A 23,203-nucleotide genomic window follows, 5' to 3' on the forward strand; every position below is an offset into this window, starting at 1 on the left:
AAGGAAATAAGAACTTTGACTGCTGAAAAATATTGTGGAATGATTGGGTAAGTAGCATTAGCAGCAGCAAATCAAAAACTTATTATCATCAGTGCTATTTTTCTAGAAAACGAGGTGCTGGAGCTCACAGCGAACTTCTCCCTTGTTCTCTTAGAATGGCAATGGCACCCACCTGAGAGGTGCTGGAGCTGAGCCCCAGGGAGCTCCAGCTGAAAAAAAGCCATGATGATGGTTGGAACCATATACCCCAGTTCTGTGTTTATATCTTGTAACTAAATTGGATTCATTCCCACACCCTGATCCAGCAAAGGACCTCCACTGGCAGAAGCAGGCTTTGACCTATGCAGCCATTGTAGCCGCACCTGCCTTTTTTTGATTACTCACACATCGAAATGTTCATCTGGGCCACACAGAAGTGGCAAGCAAGCTTTCTGGCTTTGAAAGGGGATTAGATAAGTTCATGGAGCATAAAGCCGTCAGTGGCTGCTACTAGTCATGATGGCTACATACTGGCGTTGAGGTTCAGAGAGGCACCATGCCTATGAACAGCCGTCACTTGCTGGGGATCCACACTGGGAGAGCATGGTTGCCCTTATATCTTGCTTGTGGGCTTATCACAAGCATCTGTTGGGCCACTGTGGGAGACAGGATGCTGAGCTAGACAGGTCTGATGCAGCAGGTCTCTTTGTTGATGGTCTTCAGCCTCCTGGCAGGGAGGAAATATTCCACCTGTTGTGTAACTTGTAGCCCTTTTAGGTCCAAAAATTACAATGAGGCTAGCGGAATTTGGGATTCGTTTATTTAAACAATCAGATCCTTGATTAAACCATGGAGAAGGAATGAGCATGTAAAGAATGAGGCAGCTGCTGGAGGAGATTATGATGGCAGAAAACACCTTCGGTCTACACGTACTTTCAAGAGTTTCAAGAGAGAAAAAGGAAAAGGGCAGAGTGAAAAAGGGGTGATGTGAGTAGTGTATGGAACCTTCATTTATTTCAATAAGGGGGCTTTGGGGGAAGGAATGATGAATTCTGACGCGGTTGGTAGTTGGCTCCCTTGAGACATTCCCCATGGATTTTATTTTATTTTCCGCCTCCCTTGCAGACCAGTTTCCCATAATTTAGTATGCAACGTAACTTGATCAAGAGATACAGTCCTGCCAAGCTTATTATTGGCATAATTTATGCTATGTTTTTAACAGACAGAAGAGATTTACGCTCATTATCTTCCTTACAGATCCAAGAGGCACGACTGGCTGGAGCATTTTCAGACACACACATCCTACACCTTGGTTGGATGGGCTGCTCTTCAGCCAGAGGCATATAGTTCTCATAGCGCCTACAAAGGGAAATAGCGACATACTATGGTGTGGTTCAGACAGCATTGTTCAAGGGTGGATAACAGGATGGAGAAAATGATTTCCAATTAACCCAGCTGGAGTGGATCACATGGTAGCCAATGGGGTCTTTTATTCAAGAGCATAATTTTTACTTGATTGATAAACCTAACACGACACTTGAGAATACATTCTGGTTACATCTTAACCATTAAACTCTTCATTTACCCCAAAATGAATAGATTAATATTAAATAAACTCTACTGAAAAAATGTGTCCAATTCAACCATGTACTAGTACAAATTTGTAAGAGTCTTGAAAGAAAATTACATGATGAGTCATCTGAAGAATTTGAGAATATAATATATACTGGTTTTATTCCATACATGCTTCCGCTATGTTTCTTTTCTCATCTATATAGTTATCAGGAATCTTGCTGCTAGGGTGGATTCATCTAAATGACCCATAGATTTGCTTGCAACTAGAATTCTTCAGTTCTAAGCAGATGTGGCAACCAAACATCTTAGATAAACACCATCTACCACCTCAAGTGGTGTACTAACAAGTACAAGACTTTTTTAAAAAATTAAATCACCCCCACCCCGTTTGCTGTCTGAGCCATTGGGGCCAGAAAGGTCTTTGGGAGAACAGTGCTCAGTTTTTTGGGTGTGTGCCCCCCCCCCACAGAGCAAGGCTGGGTTCCTTAACAAAAGCTTTTAGAAAACCAGAGGAAGGAGCTTGGCTGAAGTTGGTGGTAGCAGGCCCGTGCAGGGTGGAGGGGGGCCAGGTACACTTGCCCCAGGCCTCAGAGGGCTAAGTTGGCCGGGGACCCCTAGCAGGGGCCTGCCGGACTTTTACGCTGTCATACCAAGAACAATACTCCCACCCCAGGCCCCAGACAAGCTTTGCACAGGCCTGGGTGGGAGTCAGGGCTTTTGCACTTCATTAAAGGCCCCCCTACCATTTCTCCCATGGTTCAAAGTTGTGATTGTGAAGCCCATGAAATCAGAACACCAGCAGTTAGGACATCCGCAGCTGATTCCATAGCTCTATGGATGCCTGCACTCAGTATGAGGCAGGGCTGATGGGACTATTGAGAAACAACTGTGCATCAATTATCGGCCAACAAGTTTATGACCAAACAAAGATAACAACAACAACAACAACAACAACAACAACAACAACAACAACAACAACAACAATTTATTATTTATACCCTGCCCATCTGGCCGGGTTCCCCCAGCCACTCTGGACGGCTTCCAACAAAACATTAAAATACAGAAAACAAACATTAAAAGCTTCCCTAAACAGGGATGCCTTGAAATGCCTTCTAAAGGTCTGGTGATTGTTGTTCTCTTTGACCTCTGGTGGGAGGGCATTCCACAGGGTGGGTGCCACTACCGAGAAGGCCCTCTGCCTGGTACCCTGGTTGAAATCAAGTTTCGAGTTTAACACTCTATCCCTGGTGCAGCAGCGGTGCAAGCCAATCGGGCACCTGGGGTGGCGCGCGTGCCCTGTGCCTGCAGGGGTGGGGCCAGCCGCCCACGGGGGTGGGGCCAGCTGGGGCAGGACACTGCGGGGCCTCTGAGCAGCCTGCCTGCCTCCTCCCACTCAGTCGCCCTACAGCTGAGGTGGAGACAGTGGGTGGACCATTTGGGGCAGCGCAGAGCCTGCCGGTGCCCAAGCCACCGTGTCACTCCCAGGAGAGATGTGTGGCTCAGGTATGCTGTAGGCCCTGTGGTGAGTGCTGCCTGGCATTTTGTCACCCACCTCAGAGGTGACACCCTGGGAGACCCGCCCCCATGACTCCGTTCCTCCGCCCCTGCCCAGGTGTGGGGAAACTTTGGTCTCCAGATGTAGCTGAATTGTAACTCCCATCATCCCTGGCTTGCCGGGGCTGATGGGGTTTCGGGTGCAGCAACATCTGGCAAGCCAAAGGTTCCCCGCTCCTGCTCTTTCCAATGGACCACGTAGTCAAACTCTAACAGCTTTGCAGTTTATTTCTTGGTATTAATACGTTAATGGGCAGAAGTAGTGGGGAAGAGTCCTATGGGGCTCATTGCTGGCTGTTCTGTCTCATAAAATTAACTTATGTCCACAGTTATTCAAATCTTCCAGAAATTACAAAGCTCAAACAGGTTTAAGGCCCTTATTTCCTTTTCCACCATTGCCCAGCCTCTGATCATATAGGGAACACGCAGGAGCAAGTCTGAAACATTATCAATGTGGGTCTTGCATATTCCCCCCTACTTTAAAACCAGGACACAGAGGAAGCCAGCTGTGCAAGTCATCGACTCATGAATCAACCTCTTGGTGTTCAAGGAAAAGAACTGGCAACCTGGCAGCTCTGTTATAAGGCAAGGGAAGTAACTGCCTAGCGAGAACACATCACAGCCTCCACAGGCACAAACTTGTTCTGCCCTGTACACACTGCACTCTGTGTTACTCTGACTCACCAGCTGAATGCAGAATTAACCTGAATAAATGTGACTTTACAGTGCTCTTTAGGTGTTGTGTGCCTTTAAAAATAATAATGAATAAATAAAGTAATAAACAACTGATGAGCAAGCATAACATTCAACTGATAAATGCATTTTGTGTGCGTTAAAAAGAAAACAAGTGATTATATGTATATATCAAGTCATTCTAGGGCTACGCACTCCGAAGGGTTTGTGTTGACTGACGTTAATATCTTTAAATTCACACAATTCTATGTGTCCTTGATGCCTTAGATCAGGGATGGGCAGAATGTAAATTGGGATTCACTGATAGATGTCTGGGTGATTTGAAGTATATTAGCAAGAATTTCTGACACACTATTTTTTATATTTTTTGTAAGAATGGCAACAACAAAATGAGTTTCCCTGCCATAAAGCATATTGCCAAATCATAGCTGCCAAGTTTTCACTTTTCTCGCAAGGAAGCCTATTCAGCATAAGGGAAAATCCCTGTAAAAAAGGGATAACTTGGCACTATGTGCCAAATTGGAAAAAAACCAAAAAACCCACTGCTGGTTCTGGGGAGGTATCAAAGTGTGTATTTTTTATGGAAGGACTATGAGCTCAGTTCAGTTCAGATACTCAAATTCCTGAGCCAAGGGCTATTTAATTCTAAGTGTAAAAACTTGGGGGTTTTAGTAAAAAAATTAAAAAGAGAAAGAAACCAGAGTAGATCTCACAAGTCTTACCCATCCCTGCCTTACATCATATTCTTCAAGGCTGCTAGCAAAATATATCCTGGAATAGGGGTTTTTATATTAATAAATTTTGGGTGTTAGTACCCTAAGCCAAGGTCTTTATGCTGCATGCTTGTGCACAGATTTAACTCTTCTGTTTTGCCAATCAAAACCTTCTCACCTTTGGTTCTCAATGTACACAGCTGACCCTGTACAGTTAGAAGATCCCAGGTCCCATTCAGTTTAATCAGTGGGACAGAATTTGAAAAAGAAACAAAAGCTATAATGTATGTCCCGCGCCAGAAAATGCAAGGCATGTTTCTTTATGAAGTAGTATGGAGAGTCTCAATTATTTCCGAAGCAAGCATTCACTTTAAGCGCCTTCAAGCATATAGAAAGTTGTTGCAAAATAGGCTTCCTTTCTTCAGCGCTCCAATTCAACAAACTCCTGCAGAATCCAACTTCATTTTAAAGTGATAAATCTCATTCACTGCAGGCACCACAAGTAGGTAGCTGACCAGATCCAATCATTTACCCTCTGGTTTTGTAACTGTAGAATACATTTATGAAAAGTGAGAGTGATACGGCTATAGATACATTTGACATCTGATGACCCCTTCTGTTGCTAACCTCTTGTGTGGATTTAGCTCGTGCTCCCTGGCAAGCACTGTGATTGCAGAAGCCAAAAATAAAATTAGTCACCATGGCTCAACTTCACATTGTAGCAGATTGGCATTAGGATACAGAACCAGGGCAACAAAGGGAAGCAACTCCCAACCAAATAAAACCGGGAAACAATGTAAAAGCTAAGAAATAGCAATTATATTACAATATAATGCTAAATGAATGTCATTCACTATCACAAAACATTTAAAAGCAGCAGTGGCTTGTGATGTGAGTAGTGTATGGTTGCCAGACGTCCCCATTACCTGGGGACAAGTCCCTGGATTTACAAATCTGTCCCCGGACGAAATCCGTCCCCGGAATGTCCCCGGATTTCATTTAATGTCCCCGGATTTCTATTTTAAGTGTTGTAGATTTATTAGTAGGGAACGAATGTTGCGTGATTGGTTCAACGGCACAAGACACATCATAGGGGGACTTCCAGTGAGGCAAAATGGTGGGCCTCACAGTAGCGAGCAGCTCCTGAAGCCAGCCAGAGCCAACTGCGCTACCAGGCTGGCTCCGGGCTGCTGAGACTTCCGCTGCCACCGCCGAAGGGGAACTGGGGATGCCCAGCACGTCAACTGGGGAAACCACTGACACCCCCCCCCGTGACCCAAATGGAGCAAAGAGCGAGAGCACCTGGCCACCCAGCCGACTGCCCAGTGGTGCTCCGGGGTCAGTAAAAACCCCGGAGCCGATGCAGGGAGAAGGAGGAGAGGAGAGGGAGAAGGGAGATAGAGAAAGAGGAAGGTGAAAAAAGAGGGGAGCACCGCCCTTGCTGCGCCACTGCCGCCACTGAGGAGAGGTAGCAGAGCACTGGGAGTTCAAGGGCATGTGACCGAGCCCAGGCCCAACCTGAGCCTACTCCACGCCGGCTAGCGCTCCAAGAGAGCAGGCCGGGGCCCAGAGGAAGGCCGCACGACAGAGGAGACCACAGAAGAGAAGGTATTACTTTAAAAATAAAAATAAACATTTTTAAAATAACTTTTTTTCTTTTTTCAAAAAAAAAAGTGTCCCCAGATTCTTTGAATAAAAATCCTTAGAGTAGCGCTATCTTCTCAATTGACTTGTTGGGATGGGGTGGGGCAAGGCAGCAAGGTTTGGGGTGTTCAGAGTTATAGGGCCGCCACTGCAAACCTGGAGATTCCCTAACTTTGCCCCACGCCCTCCCAAAAATGCAGTTCCACCGCTGCAGGAAGGATACCACTGCCCAACCACACTTAACAAGCCACAGCCACCACTGTTCAAAGACAAATGGTTGTACACAAATGTCAAGCAAGCCTATAAACCTGAACCGCTGGCACACCTAGGTCAATCTGATCACGTGTCCCTGCTCCTGACTCCTGTATACATTCCACTGAGGAAACGGATTCCAACAACAAAGAGGAGTATTACAATATGGCCGGCTGAAGCATCTCAACAGCTACAGGACTGTTTTCATGACACAGACTGGGAGGTGTTTAACCAACAGGACGTAGAGACTCTTACTGGGGAAGTGTTGGACTACATCAGGTTCTGCACTGACAATGTAACACAGAGGCGCCGGATAAAGATCTACCCAAACAGGAAGCCCTGGATGACAAGGGAGGTACAGGGGCTGCTAAAGGCAAGAAATACTGCTTTTAGAAGTGGAAACAGGATGCTGTACAGCTCAGCCAGAGCAGATTTAAAGAGAGGTATCCGGGTGGCCAAAGAGGCGTACAGACAGCGGCTGGGGGATCACCTACAGAGCAATAACACCAGGCAGGTGTGGCAAGGTGTACAGGAATTGACGGGGCAAAAATCCAAAGATTCCTTGGTGGACGAGGGAGGGGCATCCCTCGCAGAGGAGTTGAATGTCTTTTTTGCCCGCTTTGAAGCAACATCTGCAGCGACACCTGTGGAGGCTAGGCCACCATCACCATCGTCGCCATCATCGGTGCAAAGGAATGTGGTATTCAACATGGAGGAAGGAGAGATGAGGAAGGTGCTGAAGGGAATCAACTCAAGGAAGGCTACAGGGCCAGATGGAGTAGCTGGAAGGTTCTTGAGAGACTGCGCAGACCAACTAGCAGGAGTCTTCACTGGGATTTTAAATTGATCCCTAGCCCAGGCTACTGTCCCATCTTGCCTGAAGTCTTCTATTATTGTTCCAGTACCAAAAAAATCCAATCCGGAGAATCTGAATGACTTTCGTTCAGTAGCACTTACACCCATAATTATGAAGTGCTTTGAAAAGCTGGTACGAAATTATGTCATTGCCTGCCTACCAGAGGGATTGGACACATTCCAATTTGCCTACAAAATGAAAAGATCAATAGAGGATGCCGTGGGGGAGCTATGCCAGACTGCTTTTTGTGGATTTCAGCTCGGCATTCAATACCATTCTACCGCGACGTCTGATAACTAAATTGGGAAATCTGGGGCTCCCACTATCACTCTGTGGGTGGATACTGGACTTTCTTTCAGATCGCTCCCAGAGGGTCCGGTTGGGCCTTTATATGTCTAACATGCTCAGGACTAACACAGGAACACCACAAGGATGTGTGCTTAGTCCGCTCCTTTATACTCTTTATACCTATGATTGTGTCGCTGCCCACCCTAGAAATAGGGTTGTCAAATTTGCAGATGACACAACCGTGATCGGGCTCATCTCTGATAAGGAGGGTGAAACGGACTATAGAGATGAGGTGGAGCGGATGACAGAGTGGTGCAGAGGTAATAACTTGCTCATAAATACAAAGAAAACAAAGGAGCTTGTGGTGGACTTTAGGAGACAGAAGAACGAGGTCCAGCCACTTTTGATTGACGGCATTTGTGTGGAGAGGGTAACAACGTTTAGATTTCTAGGCATTGAGTTACAGGAGGATCTGTCCTGGAGTGTTAATACAAGGGGGCTTGTGAAGAAGGCGCAGCAGAGACTGTATTTTTTGAGAATTTTAAGGAAAAACCATCTTCCACAAAAGCTGCTGCTTGCCTTCTATAACTGTGCCATACAGAGCGTGCTCACGTACAGTTTATGTGTGTGGTACGGAAGCTGTACTTCTCAGGACAGAGCAGGGCTGTGTAGAATTATTAAAACAGCAGAGAGCATTATTGGCTGCTCACTCTCCACCTTAGAACAAATCTATACCACCAGGTGCCATAGAAAAGCACTTGACATATCAAGAGATCCAACGCACCCTGGTCACCATTTCTTTCAGCTCCTGCCATCGGGACGGAGATATAGAACTATGCAGGCAAGAACGAGCCGTCTCAGGAACAGTTTCTTCTCTAGAGCAATTTTGGCCTTAAATGGAAAGCCTGGACTTTGAAGTCATCTTATTTTACTTGTTATTTGTATTATATTTACTGTTTTTAACTAGGTTTTGTAATTTTGGATTATGCGGAATGCTTTATCTGAGTGGATGTAGCAACCGAGTAATTTCGTTGTTCCCGCAAGGGGACAATGACAATAAAGATATCTAAAAATCTTAACAAAAATGATATTCTGATGCTGAGACCGAGAGCAATAAGTCTAGGGTGATTCCAGATGGTGGCTTTATACTCCAAAGGATTCATTAAAAAATTGACTTTCCCAGCTGTGCATTTTTAACATATTGATTGTCACACATTCCCATTCTTTTTCAGACATGGATATTCAATGCTATTGAGTTTTGTGGGGCTAGGCTGTATGCCAAGGTCCTTCTAATTCCTAGATTCAGCAAGTGTTAAAATGTAAGCAATTCCTGGAATAGCCAAGCTAGCTTCCTGGTGATGAACTGGCCTAAGTGTGGGTGGCTGGACCTCCCTTCCTTAATTGTCTTAATTGTATGTTGTTAGAAAGACAAAGGGCAGAGGGGAGAGTTGAGATGTCAGCTCCCCAATAGGGAGGGGCTGCTTTGCTGGTGGGAACCAGGTCTCCATAGCGACCGTGGAGTGGGCGGAGGTAAGCCACCCATGTCAGCAGGGTGCCCGGCCGCGTCTCCTTCAGCCCAACCAATTGGGCTTGCATAGGGGCATGGCTTCGCCTGCTTAAATGTTGGCGCGGCTGGGGATGCTGCCTTTTCTGTTTCCAGGCATCGGATCTCCCAGCCCGGCCACCCTCCTTTTCGTGGTTCGACTATGACCGTGCTATGACTTATGTTGGCCGCCTGGTTGTTGGGGCTGGGTAGGAATTTTTCCACTTGGCATAATTGGCTCTATCCAATTGCCTACCTAGTAGGAATCGTCAAAACATTGTGAGGTTAGGCATTGGGTAAGCTTTTATGGGAGGGGAGGTTGTTGCCTCCGCCTGCCCCTCCATGGTAAGGGTATCCTGTTAAAGGGATCTGGGTGTGTGGTTCCTGTCCAAAGCCTGGGCGTGGGCTAGGGCCAAGACACATCCCTAATGGTGACCGGGGGGGGGGCTCATTTGATGTACATCAGAGGGCTCCCCCCCTTCGGGTGGTTAACCCTTCAAAGAGACTTCCTGCAGGCATTCAGGAGTCAGGTTATAGTCTTGCTTCACCAAATTGCCTAAGCCAATGCCGCTCACATCTGTAACCAATAAAGTTGTGGCCTTATTTATCCCATTAACCCAATATACTTGTTTTCGTGTGTTTTATTCTGGGGAAGCTTGGGGTCCGGCTCCTTGCCATGCAAATGTCAGCTGGAAGCTGGAAGCAAGCTGCAGGTTGGGAAGCCAGGGAGTCAGAGCCATGCCTGATTTCTCATAGAATCCAACGCTGTGGCTATGGGAGAAGCAAGACCCTCTTGGAGTGTTAATGCTGTGAAGCCCTCCATTGTAGGCTCAGGTTGTATGTATGTGTAAATAAACCATATAACAAAAAGACATATGCTGCACCTCGTTCTGAAGGAAACACGAAACCTGGGTATTGTTATTATTTATTTATTGAATTTATATACCACCCTATACCTGGAGGTAAGCGCCTGGAACCCCTGAAATCAGGGGCGAAGGAAGATAGGGGCGGTGGGGGTGATGCGCCCTGAGCGACGCGATCCCAGGGGCACCATCGCTGCTGCTCACCCCAAAATGCTCGCCCCGCCCCTGCGCGCAATGCACCCTGCCCCAAAACGTGCACCACGCTTTTCATATCCACCCCCTCCTCCACCTTTTTATAGAGTAGAGTTTTACTTGAAAAATGGGAATGACTGGAAAAGCAATTTCTGCTGATATGTGACAATAAACTTGGTCAAGTATTAAGGAATCCACAACATTCTTAATTTTAAGGGAAGATTGGTACTTAATCTATTAGACAAGGGGTTCCCAATTGTTGGCCCACGGACCCCAGGGGGTACACATAACCCACCATATCTGCCAAGTTATCCCCTTTTTTAAGGGATTTTCCATTATGCTGAATAGGCTTCCTCACGAGAAAAGGGAAAACTTGGCAGCTATGTAACCCACCCAGGGGGTCTGTGACACCATCCACATAACAAAACTACAATTTTGTTGTTGTTTAGTCGTTTAGTCGTGTCCGACTCTTCGTGACCCCATGGACCATAGCACGCCAGGCACTCCTGTCTTGCACTGCCTCCCGCAGTTTGGTCAAACTCATGTTCGTAGCTTCGAGAACACTGTCCAACCATCTTGTCCTCTGTCGTCCCCTTCTCCTTGTGCCCTCCATCTTTCCCAGCATCAAGGTCTTTTCCAAGGATTCTTCTCTTCTCATGAGGTGGCCAAAGTATTGGAGCCTCAGCTTCACGATCTGTCCTTCCAGGGAGCACTCAGGGCTGATTTCCTTAAGAATGGATAGGTTTGATCTTCTTGCAGTCCATGGGACTCTCAAGAGTCTCCTCCAGCACCACAATTCAAAAGCATCAATTCTTCGGCGATCAGCCTTCTTTATGGTCCAGCTCTCACTTCCATACATCACTACTGGGAAAACCATAGCTTTAACTATACGGACCTTTGTCGGCAAGGTGATGTCTCTGCTTTTTAAGATGCTGTCTAGGTTTGTCATTGCTTTTCTCCCAAGAAGCAGACGTCTTTTAATTTCGTGACTGCTGTCACCATCTGCAGTGATCAAGGAGCCCAAGAAAGTAAAATCTCTCACTGCCTCCATTTCTTCCCCTTCTATTTGCCAGGAGGTGATGGGACCAGTGGCCATGATCTTGGTTTTTTTGATGTTGAGCTTCAGACCATATTTTGCGCTCTCCTCTTTCACCCTCATTAAAAGGTTCTTTAATTCCTCCTCACTTTCTGCCATCAAGGTTGTGTCATCTGCATATCTGAGGTTGTTGATATTTCTTCCGGCAATCTTAATTCCGTCTTGGGATTCATCTAGTCCAGCCTTTCGCATGATGAATTCTGCATATAAGTTAAATAAGCAGGGAGACAATATACAACCTTGTCGTACTCCTTTCCCAATTTTGAACCAATCAGTTGTTCCATATCCAGTTCTAACTGTAGCTTCTTGTCCCACATAGAGATTTCTCAGGAGACAGATGAGGTGATCAGGCACTCCCATTTCTTTAAGAACTTGCCATAGTTTGCTGTGGTCGACACAGTCAAAGGCTTTTGCATAGTCAATGAAGCAGAAGTAGACGTTTTTCTGGAACTCTCTAGCTTTCTCCATAATCCAGCGCATGTTTGCTATTTGGTCTCTGGTTCCTCTGCCCTTTCGAAATCCAGCTTGCACTTCTGGGAGTTCTCGATCCACATACTGCCTAAGCCTGCCTTGTAGAATTTTAAGCATAACCTTGCTAGCGTGTGAAATGAGCGCAATTGTGCGGTAGTTGGAGCATTCTTTGGCACTGCCCTTCTTTGGAATTGGGATGTAGACTGATCTTCTCCAATCCTCTGGCCATTGCTGAGTTTTCCAAACTTGCTGGCATATTGGGTGTAGCACTTTAACAGCATCATCTTTTAAAATTTTAAATAGTTCAGCTGGAATATCATCACTTCCACTGGCCTTGTTATTAGCAGTGCTTTCTAAGGCCCATTTGACTTCACTCTCCAAGATGTCTGGCTCAAGGTCAGCAACCACACTACCTGGGGTGTACGAGACCTCCATATCTTTCTGGTATAATTCCTCTGTGTATTCTTGCCACCTCTTCTTGATGTCTTCTGCTTCTGTTAGGTCCTTACCACTTTTGTCCTTGATTATGGTAATCTTTGTACGAAATGTTCCTTTCATATCTCCAATTTTCTTGAACAGATCTCTGGTTTTCCCCATTCTATTGTTTTCCTCTATTTCTTTGCATTGCTCATTTAAGAAGACCCTCTTGTCTCTCCTTGCTGTTTTTTGGAAATCTGCATTCAGTTTCCTGTATCTTTCCCTATCTCCCTTGCATTTTGCTTGCCTCCTCTCCTCCGCTATTTGTAAGGCCTCGTTGGATAGCCATTTTGCTTTCTTGCATTTCCTTTTCCTTGGGATGGTTTTCGTTGCTGCCTCCTGTATAATGTTACGAGCCTCCATCCATAGTTCTTCAGGCACTCTGTCCACCAAATCTAAATCCTTAAACCTGTTCCTCACTTCCACTGTGTATTCATAAGGGATTTGATCCAGATTGTATCTTACTGGCCCAGTGGTTTTTCCTACTTTCTTCAGTTTAAGCTGGAATTTTGCTATAAGAAGCTGATGATCTGAGTTACAGTCAGCTCCAGGTCTTGTTTTTGCTGACTGTATAGAGCTTCTCCATCTTTGGCTGCAGAGAATATAATCAATCTGATTTCGATGCTGCCCATTTGGTGATATCCATGTGTAGAGTCGTCTCTTGTGTTGTTGGAAGAGAGTGTTTGTGATGACCAGCTTGTTCTCTTGACAGAACTCTATTAGCCTTTGCCCTGCTTCATTTTGAACTCCAAGGCCAAACTTGCCAGTTGTTCCTTTTATCTCTTGATTCCCTACTTTAGCATTCCAATCCCCTGTAATGAGAAGAACATCCTTCTTTGGTGTCATTTCTAGAAGTTGTTGTAGGTCTTCATAGAATTGGTCAATTTCACTTTCTTCAGCACCGGTAGTTGGTGCATAAACTTGGATTACTGTGATGTTAAAAGGTCTGCCTTGGATTCGTATCGAGATCATTCTGTCATTTTTGAGATTGCATCCCATTACAGCTTTTGCCACTCTTTTGTTGACTATGAGGGCCACTCCATTTCTACTACGGGATTCTTGCCCACAGTAGTAGATATGATAGTCACCCGAACTGAATTCGCCCATTCCCTTCCATTTTAGTTCACTGATGCCCAGGATGTCGATATTTATTCTTGTCATCTCATTTTTGACCACATCCAGCTTACCTCCACTCATGGTTCTTACATTCCAGGTTCCTATGCAATATTTTTCTTTACAGCATCGGACTTTCCTTTCGCTTCCAGGCATATCCGCGACTGAGCGTCCTTTCGGCTTTGGCCCAGCCGCTTCATCAGCTCTGAATCTACTTGTACTTGTCCTCCGCTCTTCCTCAGTAGCATGTTGGACGCCTTCCGACCTGAGGGGCTCATCTTCCAGCGTCATAACTTTTATATGCCTGTTGTCTTTGTCCATGGAGTTTTCTTGGCAGGGATACTGGAGTGGCTTGCCAGTTCCTTCTCCAGGTGGATCACGTTTAGTCAAAACTCTCCACTATGACCTGTCCATCTTGGGTGGCCCTGCATGGCATAGCTCATAGCTTCTCTGAGTTATTCAAGCCCCTTCGCCACGACAAGGCATTGATCCATGAAGGGGATCAAAACTACAATAGAGATATCAAAATTTTCAAAAGTAGGCTTGGCTTTTTGGGGAAAAGGGTTTTTTGAAATACTTAGCTAATTGGGAACCACTGGACTAGATGATTTAGGATCTATAATAGCAGCAAATTGGACCAGTTCTGGGTCAAAGAGTTATTGGCAGATTTCATGAATTGTCAAATGAATTTGGAATATAGAATAGAATAAACATTCATTAAAATAATATAGAATATTAAATATGGCAAATCAAAATGGAGGATTTTGCAACACTGAACAAGATACCTTTGATTTTACGAGTAAAGCAAGAAGAAAAAAGTTTTTAAAGGATTCAATCAAGAATGAGCTTCTTCTTTAAAAAAGGAATGAAAAATAATGGGAGATAATTTATAATGTTAACCATTTTTGGGGTCTCTATGAATTGTAATTGAGAAAATTAGCAAAAAATAAATAAAACCATTCTGTCCAATGACAGTTCTCATCTTGTGAGTTCTTTTCTTTCTTTCTTTCTTTCTTTCTTTCTTTCTTTCTTTCTTTCTTTCTTTTGGTATGTGTTTTAATCTTGATGATTTCATTTTTGTTTATCTAGTCTACTATATTCCTTAATATTACAAGGTCGTTCCTTGCTGTTTTCCCCGCCTCTTTATATTGTAAACTCTTTTGTAAACTAATTTTGAAAGCAAAAGAAATGAAGGAAAAACCACTCTGTAAAACATGTGCCCTACAGGCTGCTTGTTGCAAATCAGAAAGAGCTTTGCCAGCAAACCATGAAATCCAGCAGGAAATAATTGAACCTTCCAGCAGCCTTTGGACCTCTCCTGGCAAAGGAGGATGGGAGCACTAGATTTTACATAGATTATAGAAAATTAAAGTCATCATAAAAGATTACATTTACAGATTACTGTAAATGCTGTGGGAGAGTCAGTATGGTTTTCCACAAAGGGCCTTAAAAGTGGGTATTAGAGGGTGGAAATGAACCCAAGATACAAGGGAAAGCTGTGTTCCCTTTGAGGCTGTAATCCAACTGAAACACACTTTCTGAGTATAGTGGCACCTCTGGTTAAGAACTCAATTCGTTCTGGAGGTCCGTTCTTAACCTGAAACTGTTCTTAACCTGAAGCACCACTTTAGCTAATGGGGCCTCCTGCTGCCGCCGCGCTGCCAGAGCACGATTTCTTTTCTCATCCTGAAGCAAAGTTCTTAACCTAAGGTACTTAGGGTTAGCGGAGTTTGTAACCTGAAGCGTTTGTAACCTGAAACGTTTGTAACCCGAGGTACCACTGTACTAAGTCCCATAATATTTCTGAGCAAAAATGCTTAGGATTGCTCTGCTCCATCTCCAAAAGCTCTGAGGAGCAGACCATCCTTAAGAAGGGGATAGTGTTGTGAGCGTGCTATCTAATTACTGTCAATAGGCCATCTGAAGCCATCCTTTATTCCCCTATATTTTGGCAATACATGTTCATTGTGTCATGCCAACAGAGAGAGAGAGAAAGCTCAGTTGTGTGGGATGCAGAAAAATCTTCAAGGAAAATGTTTTGCTTTGCTGTGTTATGTGGCTTGTATACATAATCAGGTACAGTACTTGAATAGCAGTTACATTTTAGTACAATGTTCTTCAACTGATTTATATCCACATCGTTGTTGCAACTAAATCTTCAGAAATACATCAGTCGTAGTAAAACTGTTTCATTGTTGTTGTTGTTCAGGTTTCTTTCTAAAGTGATAAGAAGAAGGGGGGGAAACAGAAAGGGGGTGACTACATGCAAAGGAGGGCTGAGTTCCTTCCTTTATCTTGAATCTGTAAGAATATAGTTTCAGAGACGCACAGAATTGTAGAGTTGGAAGGCACTCCGAATATCATTTAGTCCAACTCCCTGAAATGCTGGAATCTCAACTAAAGCATTCATGACAGATGGCCATCCAACTTCTGCTTAGAAACCTCCAGTGAAAGAGAGTCAATCACCTTCTGATTGAGTCCATTCCACTGTCAAACAGCTTGTCCTGTCAGAAAAGTTCTTCCTGATGTTTAGTCGGAATCTTCCTTTCTTGTAACTTGGAGCCCTTGGTTCGAGTCCTAGCCTCTTGAGCAGGAGAAAACAAGCCTTAAAGTGATTTGGAAACGGCTATTATTTTATCTCCTATTTTCCAGGCTAAACATACCCAACTCCTTCACAATTGCACACAACCCAACCAACAATTAAATAATGTCTAAAAATCAAGGTAAAGGTAAAGGTAAAGGGACCCCTGACCATTAGGCCCAGTCGTGACCGACTCTGGGGTTGCGCGCTCATCTCGCATTATTGGCCGAGGGAGCCGGCGTATAGCTTCCAGGTCATGTGGCCAGCATGACAAAGCCGCTTCTGGCAAACCAGAGCAGCACATGGAAACGCCGTTTACCTTCCCGCTGTAGCGGTTCCTATTTATCTACTTGCATTTTGACGTGCTTTCGAACTGCAAGGTACTAAGAAATTAATATAAACTTTTGTAGCTGGAGTCATTCAAGGCCTTTCTGGACTATGTGGGGAAAGGCCTGCAAGGTCTTCCAAGACTCACAGCCAAGATGGGTTACCCAGCATCTTTCGGCCTAACTAACCCTACCTCACAGGGTTGTTGTGAGGATGGAAGTGGGGAGCAATGGGCACCATCCCATCTTGTTTGGCAGAAAGGCGGGATAAGAATGGCACAAACAAATATCACTATTGATGTAGGATGTAGTTTATTGAGTGGCCGTTGTATTGCGTGCTTTTGTTGCTCACCCCCTGGCTCGTTTCCCCCATTGCCTCTGCCCCCTCCCCCCGAGAAGAAAAGCGCCGAAACTCCCTCCCTGCAGCACATCCCCGCCGAGGTAACTAAACACAAAGAACGAGCTGGACGCGAAATAAACCGCCGTGACGCTGGACCAAGAGCGTGCAGCGCGTGGTTGTGCGGGTGATGACGCCGATACGCTCTCGCGAGCGACGTCGGCGGCTAGAGCGGCCAGGTCGCGCGGGAGAGGGCGCATGCGCCTGACGCCCGCTCGCTTGCTTGCCGGCCGGCCTCCCGGTTCCGTCGCCGTCCCGTCATTCCCAGCGGGAAGCAATAGAGTGGGAGTCGCTGGTGGGCTCTAGAGCGGCGCAAGGCCGATGATGTCGGAGAAGAAACAGCCCGTCGACTTGGGGCTCTTGGAGGAGGACGACGAGTTCGAGGAGTTCCCGGCCGAAGGTAGCCTTTAACCCAGGAGGGGAGCGGCTCGTGGGGGGGGGCCTTAGGGACGAGGACGGTGACTGCGCGCTGTTGCCTGGTGGGTGTCGGGGAGGCTTTTGGAGAGGCTGAAAACTAGGCCTCAAACACGCCTCTGTGTGCGCGCGCGCTGTTCCCGCGAGAGCCCCCCCCTCACAGTTGGGGTTTGGTTGCTTCCGAGTAGGAGCCTCTACGGCCTCGGGGCCTTATTTCCCAGCATCCCTTTCGCGCCTGAGGCTGCCCACGCGCCATACGTGACTCGTCAGAACTGCAGTTCCCGGCATCGAACTATAGTTCTCAGGATGCTTGGCCCCGCGGGGTGTGTGTGTAAGAATGCCATGTGCTTTAGGTGTGCGGTGTGTTTACGCAGCGCGAGTTCCTGGCTGGCTGTCTCACCCGCATCGTCCCCCCTCCCTCCACACGAGAATCGTCTCGTGTGGAAGAAACATCAGGTGTAGGCTTGAGGCGTGACAGGTGGCTGGCCAGGTTTTGGACCGCTTTAAAACGCGTGTCCCATTCGGAGGATTTCTCTCTGCTTGTGCAGTTTGGGCTAAACAGGGATGTGATCCGACTGTTTTCCTGGGTAGAGTTGGTAGGACCACGGTCTCTCACCTGGTTAACAAAGATGCTACGGAAGGCCAGTCAATGTGTGTAAAACATTTAGCAACAGCTGCTTGATAATTGTCACTCGTGCGTATTCAGAACACCATGTTTACTACCCCCTTTAATAGCCAGGAAGAAATAGCCTGTTCATTTGTAGAACTTGCTCCCAGTAAATTGTGGCAGACTCGGGAACCAAGGGCCTCAGTCTTTGCTGAATGACCAGAAATGCAGATTCTGGTTTCAGACAGTACTTGCTCAACTTTTTAATGTTTCTATTACATTTGAATATGATTGGTTGATTCGTTACTGTTGCTGATTTGCTGTGGTGGTGGTGGTGGTGGTGGTGCTTTTTCAACAGTAAAATAGGACTGCACAAACAGTGGATACTGCTGACCTTAAATAAGGCTTTTGTATTATTGTATAGCTCAGCAAAACTATGTAGCAGATTTTTTAAAAGTCTGTTTTATACAATTTATTAGAAGTATTCTGTTTTTAAACATCTCTGCTTTGTAGCTGAACTTTGTTATATATTTTAAAGTTTGATGCCTTGCACATTGCACTAAAAACAGTGCCATTATCATTTTGCTTTAATTGCATTTGCTGTGCTGCATTTGCTCAGCACTGAGAAGTGCAAAGTTTTTTTGTATAAAAATCTTGAGCTGCTGATTTGTCATATTATTTCAGCAGTCTAACGGAAAGAGCCTTTAGAATTTTAGTAGTATAGGTGTAAACTTCTGTGTTAAATAAACTTCAGAAGTGCACCTTCCAGTTACAGAGTTTCACAATGCAAAGTTATATTGACATATGAGGGAGAAACAAACATTCCACAAAGAATGTTTTTATTAAAGCACCCTCCATTTAAAGGGTGATTTTATTCTTACCTTTCAAATTCAACCATCTGAAATCGATTTGTTCTATTTTTGTTAAGCATTTCATTGTGGTATAGTATTCCTTATAAGAATTCATCACATGCTAAATATTTTTTGGAAATCGTACAGAAGTGTGAAAAATAAGTTACTTAGGTATGCTAGAGCAATAAATAAAGTATATGTTGGCTTTTCAGTGTAGAAGAATTTAACAACTGTGTTATACAAGTAGTTTTAAGATCTTTGAAACGTGGGCATGTTGTAGTTAATTAATGATACAGTACTTTCAAATCCCCATTTTTTCATTTTATCTGGTGAAAGGAAAATAATACCACTGGGTGATAATTTTACATTTGCAAGTGTGCAAATAACATCCTTTAGCTGCATGAATAATGTATAGTTACAGGCTTTCTGTCCCAGTTTTTGTGAAGATGACTGCTGCTTATAGTGCAGCAAGTTTAATCAGGAGGGAACACAAAGCGAGGTGATCATTTTATCAGCTAATGTTCCAAATGCTGCAAGTTGCACAGAACTTTTATGTGGAAACTAGTTGTCTGTTTGGAATGTTTGAGGGTGGGGTTAGCCTCCTACCCACCACCCCCATCAGTACCTATTGTGTTACCGAGTTGCTGTACAGCTGGATGCACTTGGGGTTTTGCATTTTACACCGTATTAATTTTAGTGAGCATGTATTTCAGCCCAACCCATTTGCTTTCAAGAAATTATGGTAGCTACAAAGATGCCAGTGGTCCATATAATTTCAATTACTGAAATAAGAATATGTTGCAAGTTATGTTTTGCATTGCTATGTTTAGTGTTTCAACAGAGATTGAGCTGTTAGAACAGAGGCTGTTATGATCTAAAACGAATTAATGCACTCTGCTGACATTATTGTGTTCATTAATATTATAGTAATATCAGTTGCAAGAAGCTTTTATCAAAAACCAAGTTAAAACAAAGCAGGTCTACTCCTTGGTTAAAAACATGCTAAGCAGTAAGTTACATTTATTTATTTATAAAAAATAAATAAGCAACTTACACAAAACAAAAACTTGCAATGTGCAAAATTTAAAACATAGAATAAAACATCAGAGATATATCTAAGTACCCTGGATTTTTCCATTCCTAAATCATAGTATGCATGTTTAGAATTGACAGTGGTTAACATAAGTGCCAACAAACCCCTCAGCCATGAATAAGTGGAGTGAGTGGTATTTACTCCAGGGAGAGGAAAGACTATAAGATGAGCGTCTGCTCATCTCAAGGCTAGTTAGCAGGGAGCATTACTTACTTGTTTCAGAATCATCAAAAGATTAACTTGATTCATATTTTTTAATGCATGAAAGCTCAATGTGGTATATAGTAAACTAGAATGCCAAAGCCATGAAATGCTCATATCTTGTGTCTTTTGAAAAACATCACCTAAATGTGAATGAAACTTATAGTATTTTGGTTACAAAGCCAGTGAACTGTCATAGCATAGTTACTGTGTTTTTGCATCAGGTTGCCACAGTATTGTTTAAGCACAAGACTGGTTTACTTATCATCGTGGGTTAGAGTTCTAGATATCAGAAATGTATTTGAAAAGCCAGTTTTTACTTTGGAAAACAGTAGAAAGGCATTGCTGTAACGGGTCACTTTTATGTCCTGAAGGATGGCATCAGAAATGTACGGCAATACATGGTCTTTGATCGCTGCCTCTATCATTGTGTGTCTCAAATCTTACACTTTTGTGTCAATGGCTTGAAAGCCTGTCAAGAGAAAAGCACATGGTTTAATAGCCCGAGCTCCCACTTGTTTTGCAGTGATGAAATATGATGTGCAACTTATTCACATGTCATTTTTCAAATTCCCTGGTATTAGGGTCCCAACTGGTATTGAAGTAGTATCCATGGAGTTTAAATATATGAATAGGGACTGACCTCTCAATACTCCTTACTAGCAAGACAGAACTCTGGGCCCTTTCCCTAATTGGGTTCAACCTCTCTCTTTTTTTAAAAGCTTCCTGGGCCAGTACCTGATCTTTGGCCAGGCAGCATCTAGTTTGCTGCTCTCTTATCTCTTTGCCTCATTTCCTCACCCTAGCGTGTTGTCTAGGTTGCCTGATACTGACTCACCTTACTCGTTTCCTCCACCTTGAACAGAGCTGTTCAGCCTTACAAATTTGGAATATCTGTGACTAGAAATTACCAGCTAGACCTTTTAAGGGGATCAGTCTGTGAAGTGCTTCTATCATTTGACTCCAGTCATGCATTTACAAACCATGAGTCTTGGCTTTGGTCCAGATCTAACCGTTAAAATAATCTCAGTTCATACCAATGGAGATTCTGTCATCTTATAAAGTGTGTGTATAAGATACTGGGAACGTGGTAGATACAAGATACATGTTTTAGCCACTGTTCACTTTCTGTTTTTACCTTTGTCATTAATATTACTGCATGAACTGCAGTAAATATTGCATACTTACAGAAGAGCGGCATGAAATTACATTGTGCTCTGAATTGTATCCTTAAAGTTGCATTTATTTATTTCATTTCATAAAATTGATACACTGCTTAATTGTAAAAAACACACACCCTCAAAGCAGTCTCCCAACCAATAAAGCAATAAGATTATTGTTAAAACAGTTAAAACAACTATTTATAACACAATTAAATGAAGCTTTCTGATATTCAAGTTACTGAAATGTTTTGCTCACAGTTTAACTATATATAAACTAAACTTGTCCTGTGTCCTTTTTTCAGACTGGGCTGGTTTAGATGAAGATGAAGATGCACATGTGTGGGAAGACAATTGGGACGATGACAATGTGGAAGATGATTTCTCCAATCAGCTAAGGTCATCTGAAAGTTTTCAGTATATACAAATAGTGAAAAAATTGCAGGCTAGAATCCCTCAAACAAGTATCAGATCTGACATGGTGGACAAAACAACATTTGGTAGCGGCTCCCATATGTAACTTGGAACTTTTTACACATCAGCAGTTGCTTTAAGTTTCAAGCTGCATCACTTTACTGATATTTAGCCACATTGTGCACATAATAAAATAGCTGCTGTGTCAACTAGTATTAATCACTGTTGAGGTACTAGCAGCTCTAAGTGGGTTAAGCTCAATATCTCTAGCTGAATTTTGAGATGAAAATTGAGTTGCTGTCACTTATTTTCAGTCTGAAAAAGCAGTTTTAAGTTAATTGCAGGACTGACTATTATTTCTTATACAGCAGATATCGATAAAATAGCCAAAACTGAAGAACCATGGCAGATACATCAGAAAGAAGAGGAGGAGAAAGCATTTAATGATTGGATCATATTTCAATTGCTTCATCTGTTTTCCTTTATCTACTGTATCTGCAAAATAATGCTTCCTGTTCTGAGATTGTGTTTTCTCTGCATATAGTTTATTTTTTGTTATGTTGGCTGCATGCTTAGCAATGCCTTGCCTCCCTTTGGCCTTGAGGGGTTTGTGGCTTCTTCAGGCAAAAAAGAAGGAGATACATGCACACTGAAACAACATACTTCAAAGGCTTGTGCTGTTTGTGTTTGCTTTAGCAACTCAGTAGGGGACAGGGGTGGGTGGTGAATGGATGCAACCACAGGTAGAGGGGTGAGGAAAGTTTTGGAGAAAGTAGCATAGGAGAGCTGAAGCAACAACACACATATTTCATTGAGCTGTTTACAACAACCTTTTACTATTGATTGGTGCAGGTGGAAATATGATAAACAGCTGGATCCAGACTAAGTTAGTTGCACATGGATCCTACTTAAATGAGTGTGAAAAGTTAGTTATAACTGACAGTGCAGTCATGAAGCTTCCTTCTAGGTAAGTGGGTATAGGACTGTAGATTGAATGAAGTCATTTCAGTGGGAACATAGTGCAGCTTACTTTAATCTGGATCCAACCCAATATAAAAAGTATTTTATATTATGTGATTAGACTTTTCATCAGAATACTAATTGTTTCGGAAGTAGAAGGAAGAGTAGTTAGAATATGTTTTGAGAGATTATATACATACATGTTGGGTTGAGCCCAGACACTTCCTGGCACTTGGGCCTCATTAATACTCAATGGAAACTTAGTCTGGTTCCAATCAAGTGGTTTTTTTAATGTAAGCAAGAATTGAGTGTCTAACATTTTGCAGGATTTAAATAATTTGTGTGCTTTGTTTTTACTTTACAGAGCTGAATTAGAAAAACACGGCTACAAGATGGAAACCTCATAGCTTTCAGGGATGCTGTGGTCTGGGATGGGACTGCTATATATTGAACAGAGAAATGTTACAGAATGCTAGCTGGAAGAAGAAATACTAGAATGCCCTTTATTACACCCCAAATTTGTTTTTGTTTTGTATGAATAAAAAATTGAATCTTAAAGGGTTTTCTATTGTCAGTATTGTTCAACTTTATTTCTGAATTACTAGTATGTTCAAAAATAATATTGTCAGCTGTACTAAGTCTGGGTTCTTTATAATGTTGACTTCCTTTACATGATACTTGAAGTCCACTAAAGCAGAGTGAATTGAGGGTTTGTGACATTTTATCACTTTATATCAGATCTAGAGAAAAACTGCTGTGGTTATTGTTTACCACTTTGGGAGGAAGGGCAGGACAGAAGTTTAATAATAAACTAGTCCTATACTGAAATACTTCCTACTTTTCTTTGCTTAAACAAGTGAAACATTCAAGTTAAATGCCTCTGAAGAAAG

General features: G+C 43.5%; 1 protein-coding gene across 1 annotated transcript; it reads left to right on the forward strand.

Moving 5' to 3' along the window:
- Positions 1-16,806: 16,806 nt before the first annotated feature.
- SEM1 (SEM1 26S proteasome subunit) lies at positions 16,807-22,876 on the forward strand. Its single transcript, XM_060280756.1, has 3 exons — positions 16,807-17,013; positions 21,245-21,338; positions 22,678-22,876. Exons 1-3 carry the CDS (start codon positions 16,935-16,937, stop codon positions 22,718-22,720), a joined length of 216 nt encoding a protein of 71 aa, XP_060136739.1. The 5' UTR covers positions 16,807-16,934; the 3' UTR covers positions 22,721-22,876.
- The last annotated feature ends 327 nt before the right edge of the window (positions 22,877-23,203 follow it).

Source organism: Zootoca vivipara, chromosome 12 (assembly GCF_963506605.1).
Source record: "Zootoca vivipara chromosome 12, rZooViv1.1, whole genome shotgun sequence".
In the NCBI taxonomy this organism is placed as follows: domain Eukaryota; kingdom Metazoa; phylum Chordata; class Lepidosauria; order Squamata; family Lacertidae; genus Zootoca; species Zootoca vivipara.